Source organism: Poecile atricapillus, chromosome 6 (genome assembly GCF_030490865.1).
Source record: "Poecile atricapillus isolate bPoeAtr1 chromosome 6, bPoeAtr1.hap1, whole genome shotgun sequence".
NCBI lineage: Eukaryota > Metazoa > Chordata > Aves > Passeriformes > Paridae > Poecile > Poecile atricapillus.
The window spans coordinates 22,854,194-22,882,008 of record NC_081254.1 but is presented as its reverse complement, the minus strand read 5'-3'; the positions used below and the strand labels follow the sequence as shown (position 1 = coordinate 22,882,008).

The 27,815-nt window shown below is 34.6% G+C and overlaps 1 protein-coding gene across 3 annotated transcripts in view; it reads right to left on the bottom strand.

The window, feature by feature from the left end:
• Positions 1-27,815, bottom strand: part of IDE (insulin degrading enzyme) — a 54,640-nt gene that overhangs the window by 16,894 nt on the left and 9,931 nt on the right. For 2 of the 3 annotated variants that reach the window (XM_058842137.1, XM_058842135.1), the window contains exons 3-16: positions 27,533-27,740; positions 26,547-26,716; positions 24,288-24,410; positions 22,780-22,892; positions 22,227-22,389; positions 21,508-21,600; positions 20,879-20,970; positions 19,185-19,265; positions 17,145-17,248; positions 10,326-10,428; positions 9,189-9,311; positions 8,479-8,561; positions 3,625-3,769; positions 881-991 (exon numbers count right to left, since the gene is read on the bottom strand). In XM_058842137.1, coding sequence (XP_058698120.1) covers positions 881-991; positions 3,625-3,769; positions 8,479-8,561; positions 9,189-9,311; positions 10,326-10,428; positions 17,145-17,248; positions 19,185-19,265; positions 20,879-20,970; positions 21,508-21,600; positions 22,227-22,389; positions 22,780-22,892; positions 24,288-24,410; positions 26,547-26,716; positions 27,533-27,740 — 1,712 coding nt within the window. Of the gene's footprint in view, positions 1-880; positions 992-2,960; positions 3,106-3,624; positions 3,770-8,478; positions 8,562-9,188; positions 9,312-10,325; positions 10,429-17,144; positions 17,249-19,184; positions 19,266-20,878; positions 20,971-21,507; positions 21,601-22,226; positions 22,390-22,779; positions 22,893-24,287; positions 24,411-26,546; positions 26,717-27,532; positions 27,741-27,815 lie in introns of all 3 variants that reach the window. The other variant, XM_058842136.1, reaches the window with a different exon arrangement.

The following is a 27,815-nucleotide window of genomic DNA, read 5'->3' as shown; positions in this document are numbered from 1 at the left end:
CTTGGTGAGACAAAATCTGGAGCATCTGGAAAACTCTCTGCATGTTTTGCATGGATAAAGGAGGTATGAGAGAAGAATCAAAGAGCTTCTTCAAAAAAGACTCCTTTCTAGTCCAGCTGCCCTTTTACAAAATAAGCAAAACCTTTTTCCTCTACCAGAGAAACTGGAAAGTGCAAACTAATAGTTTTGGCAAGCTGGAAGCACTTCCAGTGCAGGAAAAAAGTAACTCATTTCAGGGCACATGACTGACCAACAGCAAGGCTCAGGTTGCTGAGGATGTATCCTTCTGTCTGCTTCAAACAGAAGCCAGAAGTTGGGATCTCCCTTATCTGTTTGGCATAGACATGGGGAGAAAACTGCAGTCTCCAGCTGATATAACTTCTAGAATTCAGCATGTACTAAACCAGGTGGTTACCTTTGCACCAAAGGGTCACAGCCCAGAAGTCAAGACAGATCTGGGGAAAAGAAATGTCGCAAACTTTTTCAACACTTCCTTTCCCCCCTTCATGCATTTCCCACTTATTCCCACTTATGGCTAGGTCCTACTGAAGCCTTTCCAAATTGCAAAACAGGATATAAAGTTAAGATATTCCCCTCCATCCCCCTACTTAGATTTCTACTCCTACCAAAGCAAGCTGTGCTTCCTTGATACAGCATAAGAAAGACTGACTAAAAAGATTTCAGGACCAGTTACTTTTAACCAAAGAATGTTATATACACAACTCCGAGAAACTCACAGCCACAAAAAAGAAAAAAGCATCTGAAGTGCCACTAATGCAGAATTTCACTGTATTTCCATGGATAGTCAGCCCTCAGATCTATCAGGTCAATGAATTCAAGTTTCAATTACTCCAAAATGTGAATTTCTCATGCAGCTTACCGCTTCCTTGATAATTTCAAATCGCTTTTCATCGATCTCAAAAGTAGCCATTTTCTCAATGATCTTCTTGAGCAATATATGTTGCTTGTCATTATAACCTTTTACGGAGAGCTATGGAAAAAGTGCATAAGTTGCTTTAAATGTGGAAGATAAAAGAATAAAACCATTACCAAGTCTTGTACAATTCAATGAGCAATGCACTTTTCAATACTTACGCTAAATTCACCGTTTCAGAACATTTAATCGTTCTTAAGTTAAATTCCTTTACCCATCAAAAGGTAACTAACTGACAGGGATAGTATTGTGTATTTGCACAGGAGTTCTAAATGAACACAATTAATGTAATTTCATGTTGGTGTAAGCAAACTGTACTCAGAATACAGATTTCTAGTAATTACAGTAGTGAGTCTTGGAGTACTGAAATTGTTTTAATCTAGGTTTCTCACTTTAGTAATCAAGTCTGGATTCACAACCTTCTAAAATACTCTCTCCAATTTACTTTTATCTTTGGTTCACATCTATGTTGTTGATCAAAGAATATTTAAGTGGAAGTAAGCAATACCATAAAAAAAGGGTACTATAAACAGCAGCATACTTTATAATCAGGATGCTACTGAGGTGAAATATCAAGGTAGTCATCCTGGAATTGTAATGATATCTTATCAGATCATACATACTTTTGAGAGTATAAATGAAATGCTCATTTAAAAAATAACATAAAACTTAGAAATTACTGTATGACTTCATCAAGCTACAGAAAATTTCTCTGGCAAAGAACGGCATTAAAAAGTCTTTTTTTTTTGCAGGGAAAAACTTCAAAATTTGGTATCTTGAACCAGGAATTTGATTGGATTTGTGCAGTTTAATTAGGAGTAAAACTAAACTTTAGAACACAAACCAACATATAGAATTTCTGCTTTTCAGTAGGAAGAATTTTTTTGTTCTGTAGTTGCTGAAACATAGCTGAACAATGAATTTGAAGAAAAAGTTATCATAAATGGATTTATGACAAAGGCTGGTATCCTAAATTAGCATAGGAACCCAAAGTGTTCAACAACCACCAAGGGTGACTTCTCAGAGTAGCATCTGCCCTTGCTCAAAGCACCAATATAGTCATTAGTAAGTCACACTTATTAATTATAAAGCTTCTCACAATATGAAAAATAATATTACAAGTTCTCAAATAATATTTAAAATAACTGTGACTAAAAATGAAGAAAATTACACACTTTTTTTTTTTTAAAGGAATTAACCCTGATCATAGAAACATCAGCAAGCTTTGAAACTGAGGATAACGGTGTTTGCACAGTAATTCACGTGAATGCAGCCAGGAAATTAGATTTGTGTTGGATTGAAAAAAAAAAAAAATGCAGCACTCTCTCATATAGAAAATGTAGAGACAATATACAGTACATTCTTCTACTAAAATGCTTTGGAAAATAGCACTTCTGGAGGAAATTTCAAAACACACTCTGTCATATAAGGGTGGTTAACAAAAGCTTTTAACCAAACTTCAAGAGAGACTACTAAAATCTCCTGTCATAAATCTCATAGGAGAAGCTGAATAAGAAATAAGCATTTATCATAATACCAGTATTTATCAAGTATTGTCAGCCCTTTGTAGCAGATTACAAAATATGTGATAAAAACAAAAGAAAAAGCCATAAATATCCAGCATTGCATTCTAATGAACACATGCACAATCCATCTCCACAGCTCACTACAGCAGAATTAGAGAATTATAACAAAATCTGTAAAGTTGAGGATTCATTCAACAGAAAAGTTAATCTTTTTATACAGAAACCAGCAATAGTACTTTCCAGATTATCATGCAAGCAAGTAAAAATGTGAACCAGAATGCAACAATTGCACTACACACAAGTTCACAAGACACTGCACTCTTAAACAGGTCACTCAGTACTGATTAAAATACAGTCTTGCATTGCCTTTAATTCATGAGATATATGCAAAGGAAAAAAACATTAACCATCTCATTTAGAAATGCAGAAGTCAAATGTTTTCTCCAAGCTCAACAACTCCCAAGCTGTTTCATTTCCTCCTGTGTTCTTTTCTTACTTACAAGTATTGCATTCATTCCTGATGCAATGCCATAGACCAAACCTGAGAGGCGTGCTGCATATGTATACTCTTTTAAATCATCCTTCAATAACCTGATAAACAGGTATGTCATGTTGCAATGGAGAGGATCAGCATAAATGTAGCGACTAACAAAAAGAAAAACAAAAGAAATGCTTTGATACCTCAGGCAGTGACAAGGTAATGGATGAAGAAACATGACTGAAGAGTATGTATATGCAGCCTCATGATCAGTAGTTCTTGAACAGGAAAGCAGAAGTATACTATTTATTTAATAGCATGAAAAGGGGATCTTTTACCCCATCAGTCAGAAAGCTTTTAGTAGGTATCTGACCAATAAATATGTAAGCTTGGATTAGGGTTGCGGTTTTTTAATGGAGGAAAAAATCTTACAAACTAATTAATTTCATGAATTATATAAAAATAAAGAAGAAAATTTGCTTGATGTGAACTAAAAGACTGTTGAAGACTTTAAACAAAATTCAACTTAAAATTCAAATCAAAGAAAGGATCGGTAATAACCAAGATCAAAAGGACTAACAGCCTTTATTTTTTATTTAAAAGTCCTTCCATCAAATCAATATAAAAATGTTGATGAGTGGAAGTAGTTTTAAGGCTCTAAGCTTTTGCTTGATTTGGGTACTTACATACATCCCATAGATGGTATTTTGGAGATCATAGTTCAAGCCAGCTAGTTCTGCTGCATATGCATACTCGTTGAGGGAGTCTTTGAGTAGTTCAAGGTACAAATAGGCCATGTTACAATGCAAGGGATCCACGTAAGCAAATGGGCTGGAAGAAAATGTTGAAAGTAAAATATGCAGTTTAAAATTGTTTCTCTGTTTCTTTTGGCCTTTCAAGTTTGATCTGAAGGAAACAGTATTTTCTGTGTTTTTATGGATCCCATTCTGAAGGACTCCTATTTCAAAGCCAAATATGAACACATCTGAAAAGACTTACTTAGCTTGCATATGGCATAATGACTAAATATACTCAAGATCCCAGAGATATTCTATTCGTGCTCATAAATCAAGACATGCTTTATTTACTTGGCTGCATAGTCAGAATTCACCAGGAGCGAAAGAAACTATATATATCAACATAATTTAATAAACCAAAATGAAAGTCCATGTACTGAACATTAAATTAATTAATACTCACACTTTACCAGTTTCTATTACAAAAATCAGGAGAGCAACAATTTGTAGTATGACAAAATGCAGTACATGCCACGGTCAGGTCAGGAGAGAAGTCTGGCATATCCATTTTCTTACTACTGTAATTTTTTGTGTTATTTTATCCAGTTATTTTTGTAAAGGCAACAACTCTCCAAAACCTACTGTTGCATTAGGAGCACACGTTCACACACAACACCATTGCAAATTTTTCAAGAAGAGAAATGCAACTCAAAGACTCAAGCCATGTTCCAACCATGCTAATTGTTAAATACCTTTCTGCTTTAAAGATTTCAAAAGGCAAGTTATTCGTACTATATGTATTACTAAAAACTCTGAAGCGCATGTAAACTCATTACCAATTTCACAGAAATGATCAGCAGTATCTGAAGCATTTGCTGTCAGGATCTGGCTTACAATTCAAACCTGACTTTTTCCTGAAGCAGTCAGATGTTCAGGCTATTACATATGTTTACACCTACACTGCAGGGTATTTCACTGTGTGTATCAACATTAATGTAGTAAAACATGACCACAACACACAAACTGATAACTGAAACACATTGCAAAGATATTTTTAAGAAGGTTTCTTATAGCTTTTAACTTCTCCTTCCTTTTAGATTAAGAAAGGGATACACACGAAGATGTTTTAATAAACTAAATTAATAATTTCAAATATATATATGTTTGAGAAGCAGAGCCTGCTACAGTCTGAAATCTTAGCCCTGATTAAACAAACAGGTCAGTAAAAAAGACAAAATAAATGGTATTTGCATTTCTCCCTGCCACGAGAATTTCCCTAAATTGAGTTATTTCAACATGCCAAATGATATAAATCCAATTACTATTGAATTTTTTAATTAGAACCAAATTCAAAGCCAGATGTAGGTCAATCCTATAAACCTTCCTCCAGACTCATTATATTCTTTCCCACTTTGATACTAGAATACAGACTTAATCAGTTTGAGTGATTACTATGGCTGTATCAGTTTTAAATTCTGTACTCTCACTTAGCTGGAAAAGGCCAACTGGGAGTTTCGAAAAAAATCACAACTACTAGATCATTAATCCTTAAGTGTAAAGTAACAGAAATATTACAAAAGTGTTCTGGGAGTTGCTTCCTCTTATTGACAGTTTTCTAAACAAATGCTTATTTCTAGTTTACCAGTTGTTTGTTTTTTTTAACCAGACTCAAAGAAGTAGAACAACTCAATCACAAATGGTGCATTTTAAAAAAATTGTAATGTGTTTTTCCACCCCTTTCAAACATCTGTGACCCAGCTGGAATAGACACTGAAGTCTTGAGTTGCTAACTACCTTTAAAGAATTTTCAAAGCATCACCACATTACATGGTTGTTTTATTTCCTTTTAAAAAAGGATACTTTTTGAGCTCTTAAATCACAATTTATACAAATGCAAAAGCTTATCATCCTCTTTTAGGCTGGGCAACGAGTCACATATTTTTACTGTGATGTTTCTTTAACACAAGGATGCCTGTAAGGATTTTCAGTTTTGGAACAAGGTGATTTCAAGAGATTCATACACATATTGTTCCTGTGTGATTTGTATATTTAAGGAAGATCTCATCAACTTCCTCTTAATTTATCTACGCAGCAATTGCTGCTGTTAGAATCTGGACCAGAATTATTTCTATGCTTCATGTTGATCAGGGCTGCAGGCAGAAGAAATCCTCCTAGTTTTTTTTATCACACTGAAGCAGTCTGTCATGTGAACAAACTTCTAATCCCCTACAAGGCAGTGCAGGCTTCATACTCTGATATAAAACCTAGAGAGGCTCAGACTTTTTATGAACACCCCCGTCATAAGATGGCTTTATTCACCAATTCACTAGGTCCCATGAGATATGAATGATTCCATCAAGTCTCATGAATAAACACTATATTTCAAGATTTCCTCCAATGACCATCAGCATGATCAAACAGACAAATTCTCCAAGCACCTTAAGTATCAAAACTAGACAAACCTGCTTACAACATCTTTTAAAGGTGATGCAGCCAATATTGTCAAAATCTCCTTGCTCCTGCTCACATACAATTACCATCTCATTTTTAAGTAAAAAGAAAAGCTTGCTCCCAACCCTAAGAAAAAAGCCAGCTCTCACATGGAACTGTTCCTAGGAGGAAAGAGGCAGATCATTCCATTACAGTGGTCAGCAAAGCTCAAATACTTCTGGCTTTTTATAAGGGCTCTCTGAGATGAAAGCACAAATCTAACTGAGAAATGCCATTTCCACAGATCTAGATAAGATATCCCTGCTTCTTGCAGGAGGGCTGGACTAGACCTTTAAAGGTCACTTCCAGCACAAGTGATTCTGACATTGTATGTATTGCAGACACTTATACCTTTGTGTGCTCTACTGTCCTACGGTCACTTTATGATGCCTGTATCCCCAATGGCCTGTTCTGTTCAAGCTGGATATTAAGCTCTGCACCTTAAAGACTGGTTCTGAGAGTGAAGCAGGGGAAGAAGCAGCATGCAGTTTGTCTGTAGAAACTGCACTTGCTGCCTGGCATTCCTTCTCACAGACTGTGCTGTCTGCAGCACTGACAGCGGCAGAGAGCTCTCCTTTTCTTTTAGTTAGTTTTTTTTCAGTTAACTGAGGCCAGAAGGTTTTTGGAACTGCTCAGCTATTGTTCAGTCCAGGAACACCAGGACTATTGTCTGGGGGCCTCCAAACTGCACTGCGGCCGGGACACCGGACCGGAGCCCTGGAGAGACTGACAGAAAGCTGAGGACACACCCATGAAAAGGACTCTGACTGCAGGAGGACTTTCTGAATTTGCCATCTCTCCAGAACAACATGAGATTTCGTTATTTAATATTATTCATTTTTTCATGTTTGTGAGTACTTTGCTTGTCAAATAAACAGCTTTTTCCACTTTTCTCAAAGGAAATTTATGTCTCCCAAACTGGTGGGGGAAAGGCTGCTTGAATTTGCTTCTGGAGGGACCACTTCAGAAGTTTCCTCCCAAAATTTGCCCTAAACCAGGACGTCTACATAAAACCAATTATTATCTTTTATTCACTCACAAACTGTTAGAGACTGAACCACTTATAGTTCACCTGAATTGATTTTAAAAACCACCGCAACTGTGAACTCAGTGTCCATCAGTGAAATCCTATTTTGGATTTTGGCCAAACATAGTACAAGGGAAAGCCACCAAGATGAAAAAAAAGGGAAAGCACTACAATTGTTGTTCTCTGAATAAGAGATAGGGAGTTCCCACTTTGATCCTCCATTTCCTGACACATCAAAGTTGAAACAGTTGTAACATCTAGCCTGTGGTTTCAAAAAGCAAGAACAGAAAATGCCCAGGCAACATATTTTCCCCACCTAGTATCAAAACCAGTATCAAGACATGATACATACTGAAAAAAAACTCCTGTATAATATCCTGCAAGAAAAATTTCAAGTGGTCTCTCAAAACAAGAATTCAACAGTGCATCTACAAGAGCCACCACAATGGCTCTTGCAGCAGTATTACCAAGTAACTTCATTAGGTAAAAGGAGAGTCCCTGAATTTTTTCTAGCTTTCAGTAGTTCAGCACAGAAACAGCTGCACTTTAAAAATAGCAGTATTTTTTTTAATTCAAAAGTCAGAAATTTATTACTTGAAATAAACATTAAGAAGGTCCATCACTTCATGCTCACTTAAAAAAGAAAGATTATCTTCCTATGATGAAAGTCATGCAAGACCAGAATTAACATTACATCATTTTATCATACATCTTGAGGTCAGAATCAAACATGCATTGATAATCTAGACAATGCTCTTCTAAAAAAAAAAAAGGTACAGTTACGGGTGTCAGTAAAGTAAAACTCCAAAATTTTAAGCACTTTTTAAACTGATTTGCATTATGCAAGTGAAAAAAGAATTTGAGCCTAAAACTATTATCAGAATAGCATTTCATAAAGAAAACACATCTTAAAAGAGCTGTGATTTAGTAATTAACTTTAAAGGACACAATTATTTTTAAAGATGGATATTGCAATATGTAGTGGGTTCTACTGGCAGGTGTATTCCAGGCATAGCAAATAAAATATGAAAGGAAATTTTTTAGAGTATTTTTAAGTAAACTTTTCCTTTTAATATAGAAAGAACACATTGAATTTCTTGCTACTCAATTACTGCATATTTTTTACTGGGCCTTCCTGCATATAAGCCTTATTACATATTCAAAGTAAAGACAAAGATTCTAAAGTGCCAATACATGCAAGAAAGTGTTTGCCACACAAATGCAGATTCCCAATAAACAAGCAACTTTTGGAGACAACTTTATGTGATATATTTAACATTGCATACCTGAAAAATTCAAAGTTGAGACAAGCTTTTGGCAAAAAAAATTTGTCATCTTGCTTGAACCATAGTTTGCTCATAGCAGTGTCCTGTGTCAAGAGAAGAAGTTTTGTTATGTGACTTTTAAGTGCAATATATGCCACTACTTTAAAAAAGTCTTTCCACCACTTCAAATCGCTGCTTAGAATTATCCCCTTAAATTCATACTGCTTGAATTGCTATATTCAACATATATACTAAATATAGATATATTCAATATATTAAGTATACATTCACTATATTCTGAGATCACTAAATGACACTTCTCTCACTTTTTCCATGCAATCACAGGTGTTTTCTATACACAGTTACAAAACAATAGCCCTGCCTACACCCTTGACTTACTCAACAGTGGTCAAAAAAACATGAGAGTGGCAGTCACCCTTCAGCTGAAAACAGCTCTATTGCTATTTTTATCCATTGTTGACACACTTTCAAAAGGGCAAAAAGAGTTCAAGCTGTATCTAGATTCATTTTCCTAGGAACACAAATTGTCATAATCCAAAGTTCAGCAAGAATGAACTTTCTACTGCCTTTGTAGCAAAATACTGAAGTTTTGTACTTTTTGTTTACTGTACTTTGGAATATGAGATGACCTGTATTTTTAAAAACAGAGGAATTCAACCCTAATTTCCCAGAAGGTTAGGCAGCAAACAGGACAAATAGTGACAGTTTACCTTGATTAGGGCAGGGTACTGTGTTGCATCTTTTTCCAATGGTAAAATCTCAAAGTTTGTAGGAATAAACTCGTTCTTCATTGGAAGCTTGAATTTCCCATTCAGGTCAGCATTTTGCCATTTCTAGATCAAGAGCAGAAACAATGAAGCTATGCCAATTTCTGCTTAATTAAAGCATATATGGGCTAATTTATTTTACGCTGAAACAAAAGATTTTAAAATGCATTCAACTACATTATGTATAAATATTATTAAGGTAACAGGGCAAGAGAGAAATAGATGGGAAAACAAGTTGGAGTAGGCTATCAGCAGGATGAATTGCTCTTAGAAGAAGGATGATAAGACAGATAGAAAATGAAGAAAATTATAGAAGACAGATAAAAAACTTTGAAAAGTTTACAGTAGAGAGAGAGAAAGGTGGGTTTAAATCTTATATTTTCTGCTACCATGAACTGCAAATGAAGATATTAAACTAAACACTTAACCAAGAATTTTAATCAAGAACATAGACATGGTCAATTGAGCTAAAGGAAGTGTTCCTATGCAATGTCTGTTCAGAGCACACTCAGAAGGTCAAATTCAGCCCTAAGGTAAATTTTACAGCCATCTCTTCTTAGAAGATTAGAACAACAACAAATTTCAACAGGATTTTCCCACTTACTTTTTTGAGTTTTGGTTTTCACAATCTCATTTAACTGGCTAAACATATTTGCTTTCTATGTCGCAAAAATCAACTTCAGAAACAATTACATATGAGAGTTTTTAAAAATTCCTTCTTTAAGTACTGATCAGTTAATTAACACGTAATAGAGAGTTTTAAGTTTTTAAAATTTAAGGCTTACATTTTTAGGTAGCCACTGCATATTAGGGATCTTCTACAGAAAAAACAGTGTAACATGTAGTCTCAACATGGTTTATAACCATTAAAATATATCCATCCTATATAATTAATATTTGAAATCTAAAGACTAATATAACATTCTTACTTCCTTCAACATTAAACAGACTCATTGTATAATTTTCATGCTATGAAGAGCAGTGGATTTAAGTTCCCCCTTCAACTATATGGAAAATTAGACTTAGAATTTATCACTGACTTTATTTGCAGATGTTAGAACGTTAAAAATTTTAACATGCCTTAATAACTTCATCAGAAATTGCTTCTTGCTTGTATTGTGTTCCATACCACTCCTCTGTTCGATCAGTTTTTCCTTCAAAAGACTTGGAAACTATTGCAACTCTGAAAACAAAGAGACAAAGCACTTAGGCATGAACGTGTCTGAGAAAGACTGAGACATTATTCCAAGCACTGTTTCTGCTCCATCACCAGGATACCTTTATTTCTGCAAACAGTCCATAGACAATTACAGGGTACAAGAGCATGTAGAAGTACGCTGAACTACATGCTAAGGTTAACCATGAAATCAGGTTACCACAATTATTTAATGTCACGGTTTTTCTAAAGTGTTACAAGCTTTGGTTACACACCAGTAGTGCTGCATGCAATTTCTATTTTTAAGACTCCATTGTTGTTACAGAAAACAGTTTCTGCAGTCGTCTAGAAAACTGATGAAGCAATTACATTTTATGTACCACCTATATGAACATCCAAATATGTGAAAATATTGATTATAGAAATTTTATTCCAGTCCTAGTATCATAGAATTGTAGATAACCTCAAGCTGAAAGGGACTTACAAAGATTATCTCACATTCAACTCCCTGCTTCTTGCAGGACTACCTAAAACTAAACCATGTGACCAAGAGCATCATCCAGGCACTGCATGAATTAAAGAACACACCCAAAAAAGAGGAAATCCAGACTAAAAAAGATTAAAAACATACCAGTACCATACATGACAGATATCAAGAAAATTCCCTTAATTGCATTGAACAACGCACAACACAAAAGACTATTCAATCGAATAGCTAGCTTCAAGAGTAAATGGATGTTTCTAAGAAATTTGAAATGGTCAAAAAAGGTAGCACAATTACCTGCTTGCCTGGACATGGTTGAACACCTGCCTGCCCTTAGGAGCAGCAAATTGATACCTTGTTTTGCTTTTTCTTTTTGCTTTTGTTTTTCCTATTAAACTGTCTGTATGTCACTCAACCCGTGAGTTTTCCAGCTTTTGTCCTTGTGATTCTCTTCCTGATCCCACTGGTAGGCAGGTGAACGAGTGGCTGTGTAGGGCTTGGCCACTGGCTGTGATTAAACCACAACACAGGTACAAAGTTGCTAAGAGACTTAGAAAGCATTAAAATTCTTTTAAAGTCTCTTAAAATCTCTTTAGATATAATCTCTTAGAATTTCAGAGCAACCTGCCAGGTCTTTTTGTGCAGTAAATAAATGAGAAGAAGAAGAAAAAGAACTAAGAGTCATAAGTGAAAAAATTACCCTAATAAAATTCCAATAATCATATGGTTAGAGCAGCAAGACAAAGATGTTTTATGCTAGAATAGACTGTTAGAATATGTCTGTTATTCAACATCTCCTCCTCCTACTGTTCTCCAACTTACTGATGCTCAAACAGTAGTGACAATCCGAGCACCCAAACATTTCCTGCAGGAACATACTAAAATTCAAGAGCTAAAAATAACTGTCCACTCACTGTATAGAAAACAAAACTCTGGATATCAACATTGTAATTCTTCAAGCAGTTCTGCTTCAAGAGATTCTCCTGCCTTCCCTTTATCCCAAATCACTACTGGAATGATTACTGACATTTTGAGCTGTCAGAAACATACCCACAACAACAGATACAAATCAAAAGGCATTTTGTCTGCCCAAGAATTACAACTTAAGATCAAAACGAGTGAAGATCAGGACACAAAAAGAGGGGAAGAGAAGCACAGCAGGTAGAAATACTATGCCATGCAGGCATTTCAATATACTTCAATATCCATCTCTAAAGTCACCAATTATGTAACATTACTTTTGCTTTCCATTTCTCTGTTGTGCTGTATAGCACTACGAACATCCATATGTTTTAAGACAGTGTGGAAATGCACTGGGAAAGCAAGACAGGCTATCAGGCAATCTTCACTAGGACCTGCTTAAAGTATATTTAAGCTTGAACCATTCATGGATATGGAACACAACAAATTATAAATGCTATTTACTTCTGTATATACATTCTTGTACATGCAAATTACTGTGGTCCCCAATTTCAGAAACAACCTCAGTTTCTATAATGTGATACGTATTTACTAAATACTGTTTTTCACTCTCCTGAAATCTAAATTGAAGCTGTGAGAAATCCACAGGACAGTGTTAGCTGGGAAGAGAACGTATGCTTTAAATGAATGTACTTCCACAAAAGATTATCAACTATTATACTCCAGATTTACATAACAAAACTCTAGGTTCTAAAGGTCAAAAAGTAATAGACTTAGAAAATGTCGTCAGTATTTGTGACATTAGTAACAAATCCATCAAAGCAAATTTATTTTTATAAAGGATTGATTTTTTTTTTTTTTGGACCTAATTTAAACGTTATCTTCCAAATTATGACATTGTCAAACAATGGAAGAAATTACTTTTATCTCATTCAAATGCATAACACAACATGACTGAGACATAAATAACAAAAGCCTACATTTGTTCATAAGCTCTCTCACAACCATCAGTAAAACTGATGTGAGGCAACACATGCTACTCAAAGCCCCTCACTTATCAATCCCCTCAGAAACCAGAGAAGGGGAAACTACACACAGAGATGCTGCTGAAGTGCAGCACTCTGATCACTGCAGAAGCACAAGTTATTTCTTAGGGTTCAGTAAAACTAAGTTGCTACCAAAGATTTGTGGGGGGAAATAACTGAACAATTTGTGATTTTCAAAATTGTTGCTCAGATCCAATGCAATTAAAAACAAACACAAACATTTCTAGCATGTTTACCTTCAGGGTGAGAAGGTAACCAACGGCACTGAGATAACTCTGCTGGGAGTCTGTGAAATTCCAGTAGTTAGAAATTTCTCTATCAATATTTTTGGTATTCATTTTAATTTTCTTCCCTCTAGGACAGAACTAGTGCTGCACTTCTGCTATCAATAGAGGAAAATAGCCCACTTACTATCCAAGGGAAAACGTTCTTTAGCTACTTAATCTGGTGAGTCACTATCTTCTTAAATTTTAATAAGAGCATTTATTCTGCAGATGTTGAAAGGAAAAAATGCCTTGGAAATGATAGGAAAATTACATTTTTCAGCTAAGATTGAGACACATGCCAAGTCTATTCCCTTATCTTCACGGATGGCTGGTAAAACCCAATACAGTTTGAACAAGTAAAATGATACTTACATTTTAAAAAGTTTCTCTCTTGGGGAAATTAAGGCACTAAATGCAACAAGTAGTGTGCAGGGGTGGGAGGAGAATATGAACACTTTCTGTTATGGGTCAGTCGAATGGAAGAGCATGCATACTTCCTACCATCTCTAAGTATGAATTTTTTAGTACTTTTTAAACTCAAAGTTTGTTAAGAAAATAATAGTTGAAAAAATCTACTTTTGTAAAAGACACTGAATGCAGTTACTACAATACAGCTATGCCAGAGGTCCTTAGTAGAGGTGAATGAAATTATAAATAAAACAATAATAAAAAGAAAAAATTCAAATCAATGCCAACTAAACCATCTCAAGACAGAATGTATGCAAGACACAAAAAGAAAAAAGAAATCAATAAAAACAGGAAAAAATTGCCAAACAACAGGCATAGTTAGCATGTGGCACTTAATAATTCTTTTATAAAAAGGGAGAACAGAAAGGTAAACATGAGCATACATATCAGTAAATGGGGGATAACCAAACAATACAGATATTTAAAGCAGATGTGCACAGGTTTTTTTTTTTTTTTTTATTAGCATATAAAACTGCTCAAGAAAAGACAAAATAAGGGAGCAGGCTACTGAACTGGTAATTAATTTAGACACAGTTGCAAAGAAAAATAACACAAAGTAACATAAAGGAACCTTTTTATTAACATCTGTAATCTTAACTCATTCTTTCATGAGAGCCCACTAAAAATAAAATCCACAATGGCTTTCTTTGAATCTTGGTAATGTACCATGAAATCCCTTTTAGCAATATTCAACGTTTCCCCTTCCCAAGATAATGTATCCTGCCAACAGTTTAAAATAAAAGGTACTATAAAATTATACCCCGTTATGTTATACTATATTTTGAAGAATCTTAGCTAAGTAAAAGATTTTTAAAAATTGTAGTTCATTTCCTTCTTCTTCTAATTTCACAGAATAAGTGCTTAAAATAGATCTAAAAAGAATACAGTACTATATAAAAGTTAGTACTTTCTTTCAGTCAAACGAAAATAGAAAAGTCTGATTAGCTCGGATCTTTAAACATCTGATGCCCTGAATAAAAAATTTAATTCCCACTGAAACTGACTTATACTTTTAAATCCAAGAAACATCAGCTTCCAGTATTATTACAGAAGCTACACGGAAACATAATCGTATCTTTTTAGTCTACACTGAAAAAAATGTATCATCTAGAGCAGCAGGAAAAAGCAACATGACGCTTGGGAATCTAAATTTGGGCTGATGTTTTGCATTTCTTTTTGTAGTTACACTTCTTAAGAATACAAATAGTCTGAACACGGAGAGAACTAAGAAGTGAGTGTACAGTTGTTGCGGCAAATACAGCACCAACACAGTCTCAGTCCACACGTAATAATACAGTTCTCATTACTCTGACCATATACCATTCAAACTCATAGCATGCCTGCTGCTACATCATTACAGACCTCCTGCAGGCCTCATTCCATCCTCTTAGAACAGCACTGCTTTGCTGATTTTGGCTGCTAGAACTGCATTTGATCAGTCTCTGGACAGTCTCTAGCTTGTACGTATTTATATTTAAGCCTTAGTGGGACAGCTGTCAGCGTAGCTGTGGGCACTTAAACTTCAGAGAAGTAACCTGCTTATTTATCTTTAAGCCCTACTAAAATGTCTGCAACAAGGACAATATATAATTTCTTCAACAGTTAACTGAAGAGGTCATAAAACTAGGTTTATTCCAGCTCTGAAAGCCCTTTTTTTCTCCCAATATTTAGCACCTTTTTTATACAAAATTTTAAAATAACACATTTCTTTATCTATTAAATGACATCTATTTCTTAAGTCAGGTAAAGTGAAGAGACAACATAATTAGTCCTGAAGGAAGATTAAGCACAACATATAGCATCCAAAAAGCACCAGTTAGCAGAAAGCAAGGTGAGACACACAACATTTAAAGCCCACAATTACAGAGACCCACTGAAGTTACTAATGACCACTTCTGAAACACCTATCTCCATTATCTGAAGGATCAGACTATTATTAGTTGCTTAATATACTAAAGTTCAACTTCAGTTCATATTGATTCCAGGTTTGTTTCATCATAAAAAAAAAAATCTAGTTTTTATTTTAAATTAATCCACAATTACCAAGTGTGGACAAAATGTCCATTTACCAGAAATCACTTTGTCAAATGGGAGAAGACTGATGTAACCCTACAAAACTATTATAGGAAGATACATATCATAGTAAGTTATCTTCTTTGGTTACTATTGTTTTAAGCATGCTACACCTAAATTCTGTATCTTTTTAGAATGACTTTTTCATCTCTAATTAGATTCTTGCTCATCTTGCTCTTTTCTTGTCTGACCCCCTTTTATTTCAGCAATGGACAAAGAGGAATGCAGAACTGCAAAGTGCTGATATGGGCCTACATTACCTACAGCAAAAGAACATTTTTGCTAAGTAACTTAGAAAACCACATCACATTCTTCTAAAAACCATCAGCACTACTCTCATGCTTCTGGCCACATTCTACAGACTTGAATTTTCTCCCTCTACCAGTATTCTCTACACTTTCTCACACTAATAACTTTTGAATTAGGTTCATTATGGCTGTCTTATGCTGAAGTACTGACAGCTGGAAAGGATGTCAAAAGACTGGCACAGTGGCACAGGCAACAACAGGACTAACACAGGAAAGTGGTGAGTGGTCTGTAGCACCCAACAGCATCTGACAAGCTACAGAATCTATGGATGTATGTACTTGTATTAATTTCCAATACCAATTTTTCCATTTTTAAGTAAGAACATGCTTTGGAAGTTCTCTGGGTAGTAACAAATACCCAATTTATATTATGAATCAGATAATATTGACTATTTTCTTGCAGTGTTAGGAGCTACACTTCAAAGCTATGTGAAGCTGTAATAAACATCAGATCTCATTAGCACTTGCAGCTTCTTTACTAAATCAGCATCAGCTGAGCTTTACCTATTGCTTGTAAGCAATTCTAAAAACCAGTTAAAAGTTTGCATTCATGTGGAATTTGGTTAGGCTTCTTACAGAAAGTAATTACACATTCTCTACGTTAATTACTAAAAACTGCTTATATGTTAGAGGTATCAAATTTTCAAGAACTTAGGTGTTAGGGTAACATGAAAATACATTCAAAATAGAGAAGTACTAAATACTTTAGGAAAGAGAATTGGAGATTTTCATTGTTTGTTCAAAATATGATCTCTTGACATAGTCAAGCTTCAGTTGAAGTATCCCACACACATTACACACAGATGCACACCCACACACAAAGATAAAGGCCCCTCTTTAAAGGGCATTAATTACTATGGCAACTACTCTTGCTGATATAGGCAACTCCTTATTCTATCATTGCTTACATATGCCTAGAAACACCAGAACCTCATAACATTTGAAAACTCAGTTCATCATTCAAGTTTATCTGATTTTATCCAATAATTATTTGAAATATATCCATCTTTGAAAATAAAGTAACATATATCTAACACTTTCTCATACAAAGAAATGTAGTGAAGATTTTTCAATCACATTTACTTTGGAGCTGCAAGAGACACCTAAGATTTTGTATTTCATTAGTTTACCTGCCTTCTGATAATTTATGTTTGTGTTAAAACACAGTTTAACTTACCGAACATTTTCTGGTCTCAATTTATCCAGTACCATCTCTATTAAGTCAGGCCTGAATTCTTCAAGCAAATATTCAGCAGCCAGTACTTCTTCTATAGGATAATACTAAAAAACAACGCCAAGGAATATGTAGATGATTTAAACAATACTAAGCATGAAAAAGCTATGGCTCAGTAGAGGAAACAAAAGCAAACACTTCTGGTTATTAAATCCATATTACCTTGGTAATTTCAAATTAGGAGCGTGTAGGATGTTTAAAAATCTCTCCCAAAACTAAACAAGAGGGAGTAGCATTCTAACTGCAATCATATTTCTCAAGTATTAGGCAATTTTACATATTGTATACTTACCATTCTTCTCGCTTAGAATATTTTATGTCTCAGTATAAAAGTCACCCACCTTTAAATGGTACTTTGATTAAAGTAAAAATAATATGGTAAATGCTGACCCCTGCAGGATATTTCTCAAGATAAAAGAATATCAAGTACTCACTAGAGTGCATTTGGGGAAAACAAAACATAAATAAGCAAAATAAAACAAAGAAACAAAAAAACTAGATTTTTTTAGAACTCTCTAATAATTCAATTATTGTTTACAAAATCTCTTAAGGTACATGGCAATTTAAGATTAAAAACAGCTAAAACTCATCTGAAAATTAGTAACGTGGTTGACAGGAAAACTTTCTTGATAAACACCTGTTTACCAGGGGAAAATTACCAGGTGACACAAGCACCGAGTAATTCCACTTTGCCATACAGGTACACTTTTTTCAACCAGAATTACTACAAAATGGTTTTCTGAATGTTATACAAAAAATTACAGTGGAATGATTTCCAGAACAGAGAGTAAGTCTCTGTAAAAAGGATTCTGGAAAAGAGAAAGGGCAGTGGCGGGTGGAGATCAAGAGCAATGAACCAAACCTGTGTTATTAAAAATTCAAATGTGAATGCTAAAAATCCAGAATTTGATGCTCGTTTAACTACTAAAGCAGAATGAAAAATACTATTCATACTGCAAAGGAAAGCAAAAGAAAGACAGTGGGGAAAAAAAAAAAGCCCTGATTCAATACCATGCTCTTCGGAACACTGCTGGCAACTTCCTGGCCTGATTTTTGGAGACAGCAATTCTAACCAGAAATGCTCCAACAAATAGAAGCCACTGAAAAGTCTGTTTCAGAAGTCAGAAGTCTATTTGTTAGAGATTTTAGGCATTTGACAGAACAAAAGCAAGAGACAGCATGCAAAGCAGGAGCTCTTTAAATATCCATTTACATGTTTTCAGCCAAGTATAATGCTTTTTAGCAAAAAGAAAGAAAATTAGACAATTAAATATAACTTTAGACTTTACAGATTAAAGGTCTATAACCAATAACAGTAATTCCTGAAAAGAAATCAAAAATTTCTCTGATCAGATGCAGACATTAGCTATGTAATGAAGAATGGCTGCCATGTATAAAAGCTGAATAATTTCACTAGACAAAAAAAAAAATTCAGCAAACACCCTTAAATCTTCCTTTAGCACAAAATGAGGGAATTTTGCAAGAACTGTTAAAGACCAAGTAAAACCTACATGATGATTCTTTCAGTACCAATATGAATCACATAAGTAAAATCAAGCATGTGTAATTTGCAATCTTAATACAAACATTTCTGCTTACTGCCATATTTCAACACCAAGAACTAAGGAACACAGTGTTTACGATCAAATATTATTTGTCTAACATTTCCCTAAAGAACAGTTAGCTACCAGACAAACACAATGGCAAGGTACATATGTCTTAAGAAACACTGAAACAGATCAAGTAGCACCTCCAGTTACTGTATAATCAATTCTACCCAGTAAAGAAATGTAAAACAGTAGTGTAAAAGAAGTGTAAAACAGAACTCGACTTAATGACTTCCAAAACTAAGGCCTATGCAGCATACAAGAAGTGCACAGGACCTTCACATATGCCTGTATTTATTAAGTGGCTAATCAAACACACTGCTAAATTATTATTAGAAAAAACAACAGCCAAACAAAAACGACCCCCTCCACTTACATGCAACATTCCTCCAAGCTTTGATGTGTAACCTCGTGGTCGTTCCTTATCTTTAAATCTGAATGCCACAGCATTTAGATCCTAAAAAACAATGTAGAAATTATTAAAGAGCATAAATTAAGAATTTTAAGAATATTTTAAGAATAATTACTATTTTAAGTATTTTAAGCCTATTTTAAGAATAATTACTAGCTACTTAATTCCTTTTTATAATGAAAGAAAATGAAGTACTTTTGCTGTACCCATGTTATAGCAGACAACTAGTCTAACTTTTCAGTAATACTCAAGTTGCATCAAACTCACAGGCAATTTATGATAGTTCATAATATGAAGTGTTATACAAGTCTTTTGTCAGATTTGACTCATCTATTTAAATTTCCTGATAATTTGAAAACGCACCAGCTCTGATCCAACCAGTACACAGTGCTCCAGTGCAATGTTTGTCAGATATTAACAAACTGAAGCCTCTCTCTCTTCCTTTTCTCTTTCTTTCGTTCAGTCAGCCAACAGTAAGTTTAGAGACAGAAAAAGTGTGTTTCTTTTTGCTGTCTCAGCCACATAAATAGAATACATCATTCTTAGGATACAATGGCAAGTGTGAATTAAAGAGATCTAAGACTTCTAAGCCAGTGAAAAGGACAGTCCATCCTTCCATGAAACCATGCAGAGAGACTGATTAACTCAACAATTCAGCTGAAAGTAAACTCTGAAAGATTCTTTTCATAGTAGTTTGCCAGCTCTCTGACTCACTCCACAGTCTCAGGAGTGCTAGGGCTGAGAGAAGAGGAGCAAGGGAAAGGCACAGGGATGAGACAGAAGAATGGAATTACCTTTTCCAAACCTTGTATTTGCTTACTCTCTGAGTGAAACAAATCCATGGGGACTTTCAGCAGAGGATAACAAGACCTGAGACTACTTTCACAGGTATATAGTGTCAAAATGTATGAAACAAAGCTAACCCAGCTACATAATTTCTACTTTCAGAGAAACTCCATAGCTTGGATCAAACAAAGCTGAGACAGTTTTTACCCAAGCCTATGTACTGAACCAATGAGACTATATATACATGAATAACACTGGGGTTGTTTCCCACTGACAATGAGAAAACCAGTGCTATCTAATAGGACATTTTACATTTTTGCTCTGTGCACACAGAACTATCCAGACTTTTAAAAAGCACGAAGAGTTCAGCAGAGACTGATGTGTACTGCCCAAGTACTTCATGAAAAGCCTTTAGATGACTTTTCAAAAAGATGAGGAGAACAAACAACAGATTCAGTGTCCTATTGCCTTTACAATCTCAACTATGCAATTTGACACATGAAAGAAGGGAGGGGTACAATTGCAGCCATTTCCATTTCCAGTTCAATGCCACTCCTCATAGTAAATGTTTTTCCCTTTCTTCAATGAAGACTAAGCAAAGTTATGTAAAATCCTCGTGGACAGAGCAAGATCCTTCTTCCTTCACCTCCATTATGCTATCGTAACTCCCAGCTCTGTAAGAGCATTTCACACCTATGTTAAGACACTATATTCTGGATGTACTTGCCATTTGTGTCATGTTTCATCTTAAAAATTAATAAGCTTAATTACCATGTGATTATTAAATGCTAGTTACAAAGTCAAATAATCTAATAATAAAAAAAGTTTGTAAAAAGACAACCACCACATATGGTACAGCCCCAATTACTTACCTTGCACTCTTGGAAAACCCATTCTTGAGGTCCTTCTGTACGTAGTTTTTGAATATATTGAAACATGTGCAAAATAATATCTTCAACATGCACTGAAAAGAAAAAAATACTTAATAATTCACTCAGATCTGCACAGAGAAGAAATTTAACAAACACAAATATGGTTTTATTTTCAATTACACTTTGATAGATCAAGATCTTTAAGTACATCTGCAATCCCACCAACAAAGTTAAACTTGCTTTTCTCAAACATAAATTTAAGGTAAGTGTTTATGTCCCCAGCTAATTCTACGAACATGTCTTTATGTGAAAATATTGATTTAAAATATAATTTAACTCGGGTCTAAATTGTATGAATAAGTAGCACACAAAGGTATTAAAAGCTCTTCTTTTAAAGAAGTTTATTTAAAGTATTTAATTAGCTAATTTAATATAACCTTAAATAAGTTGATTTCTTATGTTAGGTTAAGTGTGTTAGCATACTTAGAGGAACTAAACACAGAATAATAACAAGTTAATTAAAATAAACTGGCTTTCAAGCAATATAATAACAATTAGTCTCTTCAGATACAAACACAAAACCATCACATCAACAATAACACGGAATACAGACACAGTGCTTCACTTACAAAGTCCTTCTTCAGTCAAGTCCACATTAATGATGAAAAACATGAAACCTCTAGCACCTTCCTTCTGGCCTCCAACAAGTGTATTTACCCATCCTATGTCATTAAAAAGAAACTATATTACATAAAAATATCTATAAAAATTTATGCAACTTTTTGCATGTTTCAGCAACATCATTTTTTTAAAACCTGTTTTGATTAATTTATATGTTTTCCTTTATTTCCTTAATGTCTACAGCAACAGTCCAAGTTAAACATAACATGAGTTAGGATCTATCTGATTTTGTACTCAGAGTGATATGACAAACTCAGGATCCTTTGATTACTGGATAATTTACTTCTGTTTGGAACAGAATGATACAAAGTAAAATAGCAAAAGGTACACCATTGAAAACTTCCAGACACTAAGGGACCTGACAGTAATTCCAAAGTCAGTGACAGAATAGAGACAAGATCATTATGCCGAAGTTCATATAACTCTCTGAACAAGGCACATAAAGGGGAGTCCAAGAAATAATAGCCTCAGCAGCCTGAAGGACTGCTACCTGTTTATTTGTAGCTGCTGAGAAACAAAAATAAAGCACAAAATTACTTAATTGTTCAAGTCACTCAAACAGACAAAGGCTTTAACACATAGAGGTCTATTCTAAGTGAAAAGTAGCTAAACTTTAAAAAACTGTGTGATCAAATATTTTTCAATTCTCTACCTTCAAAGGACTTACCTTTGGCTTTAAGCTCTGATAGAAGACTCCCTGGGCCTTCATGCCCAATCAGATGGCCAAGGTAATGGCCAGGGTTTGATTTATAGTACTTCTGAAGGTCTGGTATAGGAAATGTGACATAGAGATTTCTAATGTCCTTAATGGGTACCACTTTGTAAAGTTGCTGAGGGGAAAAACAAACAAGAAGACCCATAAACAAAGGAAAACTCATTTACTGTATTCATCTCAGGAGCATGTATCATATTCCCTTCACACACACGCATTACAAACACATCTCCCAAATCTCAAAACTTAGGGCAACAGTTCAGCCATACAAACAAAGAAAATTAATTATCTCACAGTTGCTTACAACTGCAACCAAATGTGCAACATTTACTATAAGCTATACAAAATTATACTCAGAATGGAAAAGTGGGTGGAAAATAAATAAAGAAATAGGGAATGTAAAAGGGATATTGATAAAAGAGTAGTGAAGTGCACAACATATTACTGAAACATAAAAATTAACATTTAAAATATACACTCTGGATGGGAGACATATCTCTATACATACCCGGAGATGCTCTTCTTGGAAAGGATGTTCAGGAAACTCTGGTATAGGGACATTTTTATTTTCTACTTCTGAAAATAGCTTTACCACTAAGCAAGTCAGCTCATCCAAGGATTCTAGAACAAAGAAACATTAGGAAAAACACGGTCATTATGTAAGGATTCTCACAAACTTTTTTTTTATTGTTTGGGAGACTCATGAATTATACACAAAAATAGTTTTAATGGTGTTATGATTTTTAATTTCAGAAAGAAAATATTCATATTTAAATTTTGAACTGTAACATGCTTTAGAACCACCATGATTATTAAAGAAAGTCTTCATTTATTCAATCATCATTAAAATAAATCCTTTAACTGAAAATATATGTTTTGCAGATTAAACTAAGCTAGAACTGAAAGATACATGAGATATCAAACAGTTAAAAAAATAAACATTCCACAAAAAGCTTAAGGGACATGGAATTACAGCTGCAAATTTTCTAGAGTGAAAGCAGTTTTGCCAAAACTTGAATTTTCTTTAGCCTCAGCTCATGCCCAGTACTTCAGGTACACTGTGAGCCAGGTCTATCCTTAGCACCCAAAACACACACACTTGTGACCTGTTCAAACACTTCTTATTTTACATCCATTCTAATTTCAGTCTGTGACTGCACTACTTTGCAAGAATGGGAGAAGACCTATTGCAGAAAGAATACAATGATGTACATGAACCCACCAAAATTGACCTAGACCATTTCTGTTGAAATTCTGCCTGCAAAATTGCTTTCTGCCTCAAAAATGCATTTTGGAGCACTTCTCAATGTAAGCAAAAAAGAAAGATACTACTGACAATTTTTTAGTGAAAGGCTTCCAAGGGTGGGCATTGGAAGAAACAAAACATCAGTTTCTTGGACATCTCAAAGTACAACTTTAAATCTTGGAAGATTTATAAAAGCATTTACCTTGTTATCAAAACAATCCCAGTTAGACTGAGAAAGTAGAATCTTTCCTGCCCAATATATGCACGCTCCTACAGTACACTAACAGAACTGTCCAGGGGAAAAAAACTAACAAAGCAATGGAAACTAAGAGGGTCCACTATACATCAGCATTTTGTGAACTGCAAATTATTCTATTAAAAACCACCAATTTTTATGCATATCAGCAAAATAAACATTAATTTAATCTTGCAGGGACAGTTTTCCCTAGTACAGATTTACAGTTGCCAAGGTGATTCTTACTGAAAAAGTTTCCATGTAAAATTCCTCAGTGAACTTGCTTTTGATTATATTAAAAGCTTGTTTTCTTCCATTCATACTCACCATCTCAACATTACTGTGAAACACCACACAAATACCAGTCTGCCAGTGCATTTTCAAAAAGCAGTTTTCAACACACTGTTATTAAGCTTTTGCCAAACCTATGTAAGATACCATCTCGACTGTGGAAGATTCTAAGCTGTTGGAACCTCCATTTTATTTTTCTCAAGTATATATGTAAAGTCTTAACCAACCAACAGAACAAACTTACCTCTTCCTAAGACACAAATAGCCATTAAATTTGATGAATAATAAGTAGAATGGAACTTCAGTAGCTCTTGCCTTACATCTATTCCTTCTTGGGTTGGTCTAGTTTCCAGAGTGAATTTGTTCCCTGTAACAGAAAAACAATTAAAAATATTTGATGTTTAACAACATTTAATGTTTATTAACTTACAAATCAAAAAGAAATATACAAATTAATCACTCTGCATTTCTTTAGATGGATAGTAATTTTAAGAATAATCAATATTCATAATAAGAAAACTAAATCAATACGGTCTTCTGTTTTAAATATTTTGTCTGTATTCCTCACCATCTGCAGACAAATTAAATGGCGAAGATCTAGACAACCTACTCTGTTTACTCCCACAGCATCAACACCTAAGTTAAAATAGAATAACATAGTTAAAGCTTCAGTCAGTAACTCTGCTGTTACAGTACTGGAGGACTTTAGGAAGCAACAGTCAGAAGACACCTTGCAAATGTAGGAAAATGGACACTAGCCAGTGCAGAAGTGCCTGGAAAATTACTTGACACTGAGAGTAATGATGGAGAAGAATCACCATCACAAGCATTAATTCAGGGAGATCAGTGAAGGATATCTGGGGGAAAATGCACACCCTTAAAAAGACAACTAGAAGATGCATTTGTTTCTATGGACAGAGAAGGAATTATAGAAGGTTTACTGACCAAACAGGGTGCATAGCACTGAGGAGTGATGTGAAGCATCAAATGGAGTAATTCCCATACTCTGCTAGATTAACATCTCAGCTGATCAAAAGGAAACAATAAGGATGCCAAATGCATCACAGTTGTCATCCCTTTGGGTAAATAAAAACCAGCAAAGCTGATCCCTACTTCTTCATAGTCATACTTACTGGAAGGCTATGTGCTGTAATTTAATTTCAGAATCAGAACCTAATCTAAGGAGAAAGGAATATGACTATTATTGTTGAATTACTGTTGAATTTTGGGGAGAGTTTGGGTATTCTCCCTAAAACATTTCACTTGTGTGAGCTAGACAACCTTCTTAAACTGTACAAAATTATTTCTGCAATTTCCGCATATGTTTTCTGTGTGCTACATAAAAATTAAATAATGTCTTCAGTAGCAGAGATTACAGAATGTACTTCGAACACTTGCCTACTAATTTACAGCTCCCAAGGTGTTATTTAAAAATTTACCTGTTTGAAGAACGGAGTTATAGGTTCACTTTTACAGACAGCCTCTCTTTACTGCTCAACAGAGCAATACCTGCTCTTGCAGCAGGTGGCTACTAGACCCATAAATATGTTCTCCATCAACAGATGTAAAGGTACATCTTGTCTTTTTAGAGACAGAGGAAGAAATCACTGCCTTAAAGCTCATTATCTGCTCTCCCATCCTCCTACTGCACCCAATACTTGAGTCAATTATTCATAAAGCAAACTGACCCATCCACAAAACACATTTTTTGAGCACATTATATGCAATGATTAAACAGTGCAGTCCTGTTACTTTGAAGGTTTCAAAAATAAATTCATGTAGAAAATCATGTCTATCAAAAAAACCACCCAATATTTAAACTTCTACCAAATCATCAAACATTTGTGGTTTTGTCCAGAACTATGGTATCTTAATGCTTTTTGAATTGAGGTTATGTGGTGTTTACTTTAAATTATTACTAAGCATTCTGTCAATAATTAAGCCTGAACAACAACAAAAAAATTAAATACAGCTGTAGGATTGGGATTTGTCCAAGATCATTTTATCTGTCCATCTTCTACTGTCATGCTCTATGGTTTAGATTTTGTTTCTATATTCCTACTCAATAATTTTCACAGTATTTTGCTGATCTTTCTGATTTGACCTAGTCACTGTCATCTAGTCTAAATGCAATATTAAGTAACAAAAAGCATGCGGCTAACAGCAATTTAAACACAATTCATTCACTTTGTTATACACAAAGACTTAGCAGTACCAAATTATTACAAACCCGGTAACTGGAAAACAGCACTCACTACAGTAATTACCAGAACTGTACGGATTGCTACATCATTGTACTCAAAGTCTTGGATCACTCTTTTTCCTATGCTTTTGTCTAGCTCTGTTTAGTCTATGATGTGAAAAATGTGATAAAGCACCATAATAAACATGTATGGAGAGGAAAATAAGAGAATTGCTAAAGTCTGTCTTTGGAAATTTTATATAAACAATAATACTACGTATGTTATACAGAACTCCACTGGATAATTATACTCTGACAAACCTGTTCCAAATTTACTGAAGGGATGGTTGGGGTTTCCAGTAGCCTTCTCCAATTGAAACAACCTCCAGGCATCATTCATCAGATTCTTCTCATGCTCAGAATCAACAGCATTCACTTCCCTATCTTTGCAACTTTCATCAAACAGGGGGCACAGGAAAAACTGGGCAAATCTAAAGAGAAAAAAATTTAGTTCAAGTCAAGAGTACTGTACATAAATTGTAACAGAAAAGTATAAAGCTTGGTACCTCCTGAAAACAACTGAATACCTTATTTTTTAATGCAGAACTTACTAATTCTGTAAGTTTTGATGCTAATTTAATATTATTATTTCTCAATTTCTTAGTTTACAAATGTAGACAACATGTTCATCATACAAGGTAGTACAAGAATCAAGAGCATCACAATTACCACAGTGAAAATTTCTCCTGTTCTGAGGTTTAGCTGCAAGAGGGTCTTAATTTCACCAATCAAATAAATCTTGTCAGACATGCAGGGAGAGGCCAAAGAGAAAACTTACTGTACCTCACTGACTATACATCTTTTAATTTCTGTCCCCTCCCCCAAAACACTGAGATTTCAGCAAGTTCTCCCTATTGAGCATCCTTAAATACTTCTAGATTTCACCCCTGTTTTGCTTTCAATAAGGATCCCATGGGAAGCACAGCATTTGATTGCACCATCCCAGTATTTGCACAATGTGTAAATTCATGATCATACTCTTTGTCCCACATTTCCAAAAATATTCAGTGTAAATACAACATTTAAACTTCCAAAATTGTGTCACAATGAAGAACTCTCCTAAATAAAACAAAAAATCTGAGTAAGACTTTCAAGCTGAAAAATATCTGGTTATCATATTTCACAAAAGACGGTTTTTACCTTTTTTTAATATCATAATGATAGAATTATAAAAAAACTTTTACACTAATAAATTCAAGTAGAACCTCTGTGACAAAAAATTTAAATACTAAAAAGAATGTGTTTACCTATCCAGTGCACCTTCTAGATGTTCATGTGACACATCAAAGTAGTAGTTGGTATGTTCTCCACTCGTGAAAGCATTTGAGCTCCCAGCATGCTCACTTAGAAATTGGCTGTACTCATTTTCTTTTGGATATTTCTTGGTTCCCAGGAACAACATATGCTCACAAAAATGACTAAGCCCAGCAATGTTGGGGGGATCGGACAATGATCCTACAAGAGGAAAGATTTCATGTAACCATTCACAAAATGCAATACTAAAACATTACATCTTTTAAAGTACTCTCT